Source organism: Triticum aestivum, chromosome 6B, assembly GCF_018294505.1.
Source record: "Triticum aestivum cultivar Chinese Spring chromosome 6B, IWGSC CS RefSeq v2.1, whole genome shotgun sequence".
Taxonomy (NCBI): Eukaryota; Viridiplantae; Streptophyta; class Magnoliopsida; order Poales; family Poaceae; genus Triticum; species Triticum aestivum.
In genome coordinates this window covers 462252796-462260698 of record NC_057810.1, presented here as the reverse complement: position 1 = coordinate 462260698, position 7903 = coordinate 462252796, and the positions used below count along the sequence as shown (strand labels likewise).

General features: G+C 42.6%; 1 protein-coding gene across 2 annotated transcripts; it reads left to right on the top strand.

Annotated features, from left to right (window-relative positions):
* Positions 1–1448: 1448 nt before the first annotated feature.
* LOC123137472 (uncharacterized) lies at positions 1449–7529 on the top strand. Of its 2 annotated transcripts, none has more exons than XM_044557248.1 (6): positions 1449–1719; positions 3374–3505; positions 3953–4020; positions 4504–6246; positions 6383–6572; positions 6653–7529. In XM_044557248.1, the coding sequence occupies exons 2-6, from the start codon at positions 3484–3486 to the stop codon at positions 7291–7293; spliced, it is 2664 nt and encodes an 887-aa protein (XP_044413183.1). In that variant the 5' UTR covers positions 1449–1719; positions 3374–3483; the 3' UTR covers positions 7294–7529. The 2 variants fall into 2 exon arrangements, with proteins under 2 accessions (XP_044413183.1, XP_044413182.1); XM_044557247.1 differs by having other exon boundaries at positions 1451–1719; positions 6650–7529.
* The last annotated feature ends 374 nt before the right edge of the window (positions 7530–7903 follow it).

Sequence of the window (7903 nt, the reverse complement as noted above, 5' to 3'; positions counted from 1 at the left end):
AGCCTCTAAATTGGTCACGTAGAAACTGATGGGGGAGGGCTCTTGGTGGAACCGGATCCTCTAACACGAAGGAGACAAGTCAGGTAAGCTATAGTGCCCTAACTTCCCTCCCTCACATCCATATGATTAAGGCTAAAATGACTTGCTTAATTTGCAAATTACAAATCTACTATATAAATTTACAAAAATACATACAAACAAAATTATGGTGCAATAAAATTAATTTGGATTTATTTTTGTCAACAATAACTGCATACAATACCGGCTACAGTAGATCCAAGCAGTGTTCGCTACAACAACTCTGACTTTCCTTCTCTGTTTTACACTAGTTTTTGATGTAGCTTAATTACCTGACTTCTCTCCTTCATGTTAGAGGACCCGGTTCCCTATTTGGTATGTAGGGGTGCTTACCACCAGCTTCCACATGGCATCTAGAGCATCCATCAAAGATCCACGGATAAGGCTGGTTGTAATGAGGAGTATCATGTATATGATACTAACATATGATACTACCCCTAATGCATAGTATCATATATTAATATCATGTAGTACTTTATTTATTGTCATGCATGACATATAGTAGCATAACATTTATTATGACACGGTTTTCATGATATGATACTCAACCCTTTCTTTCTTCATTTAATTATATGATACCTCATCAAAATTGCCTAGTTGGCATGCATGATACTAGCTATGATACTACCATTATGACTAGCCTAATGTTCAATTTTCTATATATTTTCACCCTACTAGTAAATATATACGTGCAATGCACGTAAATATTAGGCAGTATATTAATTGCATGTAGATATTAGGTACTACCTTGGTCATGCTTTATTAGTCCTTCTTGTAGTTTGAGTCAAATTTTGACTTTTGGTTTAACTATCAAAAATTAAGTTATATACCCTAAAAATAGTATCATTGAAAACCTCTTTCAAATATGAATCCAACAATATAAGTTTTGTGACATACAACTTATAATTTGTTAGTCAAATCTATAGTTAAAGTTGGGCACAAAATATGAAGGGGACCAATAAACCCGGACAGAGGTAGTAGGATATTATTTGCGTGATAATTATGTGATTAGCGCTGGTTTTTGCTATGGTATTAATTGCATGCTAAACATATTAAACGCTCGTCATTGGAGCAATCTAGGTCGTTGAATTGAGGTGGTTTGATGGTCGAGATTAGTTGGATCTACTCTTTGGGTCTTGTTATATTGATATTAGATATATAAATACAGGTAAGGATATGGATATGGATATAGATATAGATAGACTTTCTTTTAAGAAATACTATGATATAGATAGATGACTATCAGGCCATCACGCCATTGAGTTCACCATCTTTTGCACGCGGTACGCCGTGCATGTACGCAGCCCACAACGCGATAACTTAATGGGCGCACCCGAACGCGGAGAAGAGAGGAAAACCGAAACAAGGGCGAGCGAAAGGACGGATACTTTGCCGTCAAAGAAACGACGGCGGAATAGATTCCACTACTCTGTTCTGTTGTAGCAGTAGCACTAGTCCTCCACTCCCCCCGTCCCTTCACCTGATTGCCTCCACCGCCGCCCCGCCCAAGCCCCGAAACTCGCCGCCCGCCCTCTCCGCGTACAGCCACCTCAGCCCAGCTGCGGCATCCCCGGCCGCCGAACTAAGACACCGCCGGCCAACTTCCAGTGGCGCCCACGCCCGCCGGCCGCGTCGCCTGAGGTGAGCAAGCATTCTGCCTCCATCTTATCATCCTCCCTTTCCCTCCGCGGGTTACTTTCTGGCCCTTTTTATCCAGTCTGGGAATTCCATGGGAGCACGCTGTATCCAAGAACGGCAAATGCCACCAGCGTATGGTCTCAGTCGCTGAAGTTTTCTTCTGCATGCGACTCGTTCTCTTGCCCGCGAGCCGGTGCCCCCAGCATTCGGTCCGTGATCTCAATGTGGAAATAGGATTGATTGCTTGCCACATTTTCCTATCATCTGGATCCTAGGCAGCTGAGCATGCTAATCTGGGGTAGGCTCGAATGCTTGATATTTGGGAATATGCGAGTCAGGATTTCAAGCGAAGTTACGATTCAGTGAGCGAAATAGAAACAATCAGTTTGGCCTAAGGAAAGCATACACTTTTCCCATCAAATTTATCACTTATCTTACTAGAATCAGCAGACTTTAAAGACCTGCACGATTCTTTGGATACGTCCGGGCACCTGTGTATTATCTTGCTAGTAATAGCAAGCTCCGTACTTATGTTATTATGTTTAGCCTCGTACGCCTCCGCTCCGTGCTTCATGTATCAACAGTGGATGGATTCTAGTTTGATTAGCAAACCAACCGTACATTTCTTGTGTTTTTTAACCTGCTAAATCTGCAGCTTCGAGGAACTGTCTCGGCTGCAGGTCTCGTCTGGACTGGACGCCTACATACCCATACTTGGCCGATCTCGGTATCCCCACCCGGCGTAGTTTTCTATCTTCATCCTACCTAGGCTGGAGGAGCACCTGTCCTCCTCAACTTTATTACGGTCGTTTTTGTTTTCTCTTTTACCCTTCCCGTGGCTCCCCTTGTCAAGATTCGACCTGCTGACCAGATTTCCTGCGAAATTCTCAAGCCTTTGGAACGGCGCGGCTGCGGCTGCGGCTGCCGAGATTCCTTTGTCGTCTTTAAGCATACAGTCTGAGCATTTTGGCCGCGCATTTGTGGGTGTGCCTTTGTAATTACCCGGTCTCTGTTCGTTTCTCGTTTTAACACTTCTCTGACCGGAGGAATTGGTAACTTCAACTGATATTTCTGACGGAATACGCAGTCTTTCAGACATTATTTTGTGCTGCAAGATTCCATATCGTAGTACGCACGCTCTAGTTACTGCCATCGGTCCATGTTTTGTAATTACTCCTGCTCATTTGCTCATGTACGCCTACTACTTTGTCGTGTCCTTTTATCCGGGTCGCTTATGCTTTTTGCCATATTGCGAAGCTCTGTTTCCTCCCCGTCGAATCTTTTCATTCTGCGCGCCTTTTTTGTTCATGGTGGTTTTAAACAACGATGGATCATAAACCGAGATATTATCTCGCACCAATATGGCCTAAAATTGTCCGCGCTTTGAGCATGTGTCTTCTGAAGTTCTCCGAAAAGGGTGCATCCTGCTAGAGTATTGCCATCAGTTTCTATCTCCCTTAAATTCTATGGGCTTAAAATGCTAAGAGCTTTATGGAAAAAAATACATTGTTGTGCTTATGCATGCTTCTGCTTCTACCAACTAGCCACTAGTCTGCTGATTCTTCTTAAACTGGTTAAGTTGGTTCGCTTGACTTAAGTTTATTGACAGCCCGCGTCGGGTCCACGAAGCTTTGTTAATATTTTCTGTACTTTTCAGGATTCCACTCATCAGATGAATGCTCTTGAGCCAGCTCTAGTACCTATTTTAACAAGGAGACGATCAATTTGTTCGACCTAAGCACAAGGACTTCTAGAGCAAATTCAGCCATGGGACAAACTCATAGAGATGGTATGTATTTTCATCTCATTTTTCCTTTTGTTAGAGCGATGTTCAAGTGGGGATGTGAAAGTTCTCTGGAGACCTTGATACTCCTTGTGCAATTCATATCCGGTTACCATTTCCGTCGGAGCTTCTTGATTGGATGCTCTATGAACTGTTCTAAATTTGTTATTTGGTGATCGGTGACATTTTTCTAATTTCCCCTTTTCGAAATTTTGTGGAAAGTGGTAATGACTGGAAATGTAGTTGGAGCCATGGGGATTAAGACTTGCAGGATTGCTGTGGAAAAATATCTATAGCAATATTCTTTTATTTTCCTGATAATGATTTGTTGCTTGGTTTTGGAAATATTCAGAACTAAATAAATCTTGGTCATGTTTTCCATGTACATTAACATTCTGATATTTGAAACAAGTATTAAGATACTTTATTTAACATGCCCTTGTCATGTTTCAGTTCAAAGTTTCAAGTCAGAATTGAACAGAACTATTGATTCGGATAAGGTTCACGTGGAGGAAAGAGATGTAAGTACCTTGTATCATTACTTATAATATAGATTTAGCACCCTCACAATTTTGTATCAGTATATTCTTTTGATATGAAAATGCTGTATGAATTTAATGAAATGCTACAAGACACTGTAGAAAGAAACAAGGAAAGGAAATGTACTCCGCTAAACGAAAGAACAGTATGGATTCATGTCCCGGCTTGGATGGCGTTTTAATAATAGGCTATGTACTACTTGATTTTTCTTGGTTATGTAGTTTCTTGTGTTCCTAGTCGCAGAAGGGTGCACATGTTATATTGTCCCTGAATAATTTGGGCAGTGTGCATCTTCGGATGGAGAGACCAAGGGAGTTATATCTTTTATTAACTAAAAACATGTTGCTAACAGAAAAACATAGTTTTTGTATAATATGCTTCTGAAAATTTGGCGGACCTGTTCCATTTGATGATTTTTCTTGTCTTGATTCTTCTTTTGTGTGCTATTGTGGATTTGTCTGCAGGCAGCTGGTGGTAGTTTTTCAAGCACAAGATCAAGTACGACTTCATTAAAAATGCTATTAGCAAAAGAGACGAGTAAAGAAGTGGAGTCGAAGAGCAACGCACCAAGTGTCGTTGCAAGATTAATGGGCCTTGAGGATTACTTCCCTGCCAAAGAACCAGTTTTATACGATGCTAGAGATTTTAGGAAAAGTCAATCATGTAACCACTTAACAGTGACAAAGAAGGCCTTGCAGCAGCAAGGACAGCAGAATTCCATACAGCCGGTTACACAAGTTATCCATACATCCTGTGAAACAATTGAATATGATGGTGTATATGAAGGATGTGAAGAGAAAGCCAGAATGAGTTTGTTCCAGGATCAATCTTCACAGGAAGGAAGACATTCTGAGAGCAAGAGTGGTAGAATGGATACTGTCCCAGAGAAGTTCAGGCAAGGAAAAAGCCATGCCATGGAAGAAAAGCTCCTTCATTCTGGGGAGTTAGAAGAATCTCTCCATATTCTTAGTTCAGAGAAAGATTTTTTTCTGAAATGTCATGAAGAACCTGACCCTATTTTGCCAAGATGGATGAGCGGGCTTCACCGGACTCCAGGATCACCTCCGACAAGACGCATTACCGTGCTGAAACCGATGAGATCTGTTCAGTATAATGGTGCAAGACAATCAAGAACAGACCGGGCTATTGAGCAAAATGGACTGGGGCTCAGAAAGTTTCATCAGAGGTCTAGTTCAAAAGAAGGAACCCCTTCGCAGCCAAGTAGTAGAATAGTACTCTTGAGGCCTACCCCAGGGAAGCCAAGTATACCGAATGCAAAGCTGACGCACAAGGCAGCTCCATTTCGGTTAATTGACCGGAACAATTTCAACAGAGTATTACTTGATAATGCGGCAACCCCAGCTTCCACAGAAGTAGTGAATGATATCATTCGGCACCGCCAATATGACTCTCGTCAACGAGATGATTCTTTATTATCTTCAACGCACTCAAACGGATATGGTGGTGATGAAAGCTCGTTCAGCGATTCAGAGGTTGATCACAGTGGAGATTCTGAGGTTGATTATATCGAAGAAGATGGTGGCAGCTTCAGTGACTCAGAGGAAGGTAGTCCTGCATCAAAGTATTCATGGGATTACACCAGAAGATATGGAAGTCCCTACTCCGGCTCATCTTTTGGCAGGATCCCGCATTTTCCTGAGTCAATGGTTACTAAAGAGGCTAAGCAACGGCTTTCGCAGCGATGGGCAATGGTAACCTGTGATGAGATCAGTCAAGAGCAAGTACAGCCGCCAAGGAGCACATGCACCTTAGGTGAGATGCTCTCCCTCAATGAAGGGACGAAAGATTTCACTGCTTGCAGAAAGGATGATAAAACTGGCGAGAGGTCTAGTAAGTTGCCAAGATCAAAGTCTTTGCCAGTGATTTCAGATACATTTGATAACATGGTGTCAAAAGTTCAAGCTTCAAATCCTGAGAGCTGCAAACCAGCAACAGAGGTTTTATTGTCAAATAAAGGAAAATCATCTTTCAGGGGAAGAGTTTCTGATTTTCTGTTTCCTAAAAGAAAGCCAATAAGGCAGAAAACCAACCATCGTCCATCTGATTGCTTTGATGAGAGGGTTGAAGCTTGTCTTGGTGATAGTCAATCACATGCTAGTCATAGTTTAGAAGCTGATGAAAAACTGGCACTACGTGAAGAGAAAATTGATATTTCTGCCATGCAGAACTCTACCAGCGCTTCAGAGGTAGGCTTCTTATCTCAAACATCATGAAACTCCAACAGTTCATACTTTTTCCTAGTGTCTAAATTCATCTAATGTTTTTGAGTGAGTGGATCATCTCTGTCGAGTTCTGACTTATGTTGACATGTTTGCGTGACAGGGAACTGCTTCAGTTGATCTGCCTACATCATTGGTTTGTCGAAGCAGAAGACTTGATAGACCAGGATTAAATGAAGGCCTGAATTGCACTCGTGATCAGCCCAGTCCGACCTCAGTTCTTGATGCACCCTCTGAAGATAGCAGCTGTAACGAACCTGAATCATCTGGAAGCACTACTTGGAAGAATGCGAGTAAGTATTGCTCTATGGTCAGAGTTCTCCTTGTCTCAGTTTGGTTTATATGCTGATACATATTCTAATTTTGTCAGAAGCTGCCTCAAGATCCTCAGCTGTCGAGGCCGTTGCGTGTTCCTTATCATGGGATGATGCCACCTCAGAATCACCATCACTTGGTATCCCAAGGCCGCCATACCTTCCCTCTGACGTGGACGACGATGAATCGGAATGCCATGTCCTTGTGCAAAACATAATGTCATCTTCTGGGTTAGAAGATGCACAGTCAAGCATGGTATTTGCTGGTTGGCATTTACCTGACTGCCCCCTTGACCCAGTCCTTTTTAACAACCTTCTGGAGCTACGGGAGCAGAGGTCATACAAAAGACTTCTTTTTGACTGTGTCAATGTTGCTCTGGTAGAGATTGGCGAGAACGCCCTACTGAGCGCATTCCCATGGAGCAAAGCACGCACGGGAACATGGAGGGACGGCTCATCTCCTGCTTTGGGTGTGGAAGTGTGGAGCATTCTGAAAGACTGGATTTATGGGGAGCGGATGTTTGTGGTGAGCAAGAGGGATAACACCGGGATTGTGATGGATAGGATCGTGAAGCAGGAGGTTGAAGGAAGTGGCTGGGTGAAAATGAGGATGTCACAGGTGGTTGACATCGCGGAACGGATCGAGGGGGGAGTGCTGGAGGAGCTGCTGGCAGAGGCTGTGCTGGATTTCGCTACTTGATGATTTCAATGGCGAGGTATATCTTTTGACAGCTGCTCATTGAATTGTTGTACGCGGATATGATTCACCTGCTTGTGTCATCTGATTAGAAAGGTTGTAGTGTTCGAAAGTTTTGTAGCATTTTGTTTGAGCAAATCATGGTAATTGTGCAGTTCACAAAATTGAGCCAAGCTTGCCTTACTGATATACATTTCTTTGGCTGTGTGCATCCTAACTATGCAGAGGCCGGGTGTGCACTCACTGTGTTTGTATCCTCTTGATGCTTCATTTTGAGCCAATAAAATTCACCCTTTGTCGAAAAAACTGATATACATTTCTGTATTGGGAAAGTTTAGCATCTGAAAATGTGTAGAATTAAAGGGTTCAAAATGGGAGATGTACATGCTATCAGAAAATCACCTGCTGCGAGTTACATGTCTCTGAGGAGGTAAGATAGTGAGCTCAGTGAAGAAGGTGCAAAAATTCTCACCTCTTGTCACCGACGTCCTCAGTCTCCAGCACAGCTTTGCCCGACAAAAATATACTTGGAAGTAATTGTAGCCAATATTTCTTCAAGTAAGAACTTTTGGCATCTGGCTGTTTGGGCCATCTGGATTCTGGAGGGAACGTA

Coding starts and splice junctions, on each gene's coding strand:
- LOC123137472 (XM_044557247.1), top strand. CDS start 3,484: ATGGGACAAACTCATAGAGATG. Junction 6,247..6,382: donor ACTCTACCAGCGCTTCAGAG/GTAGGCTTCTTA, acceptor TTTGCGTGACAG/GGAACTGCTTCAGTTGATCT. Junction 6,573..6,649: donor CACTACTTGGAAGAATGCGA/GTAAGTATTGCT, acceptor TAATTTTGTCAG/AAGCTGCCTCAAGATCCTCA.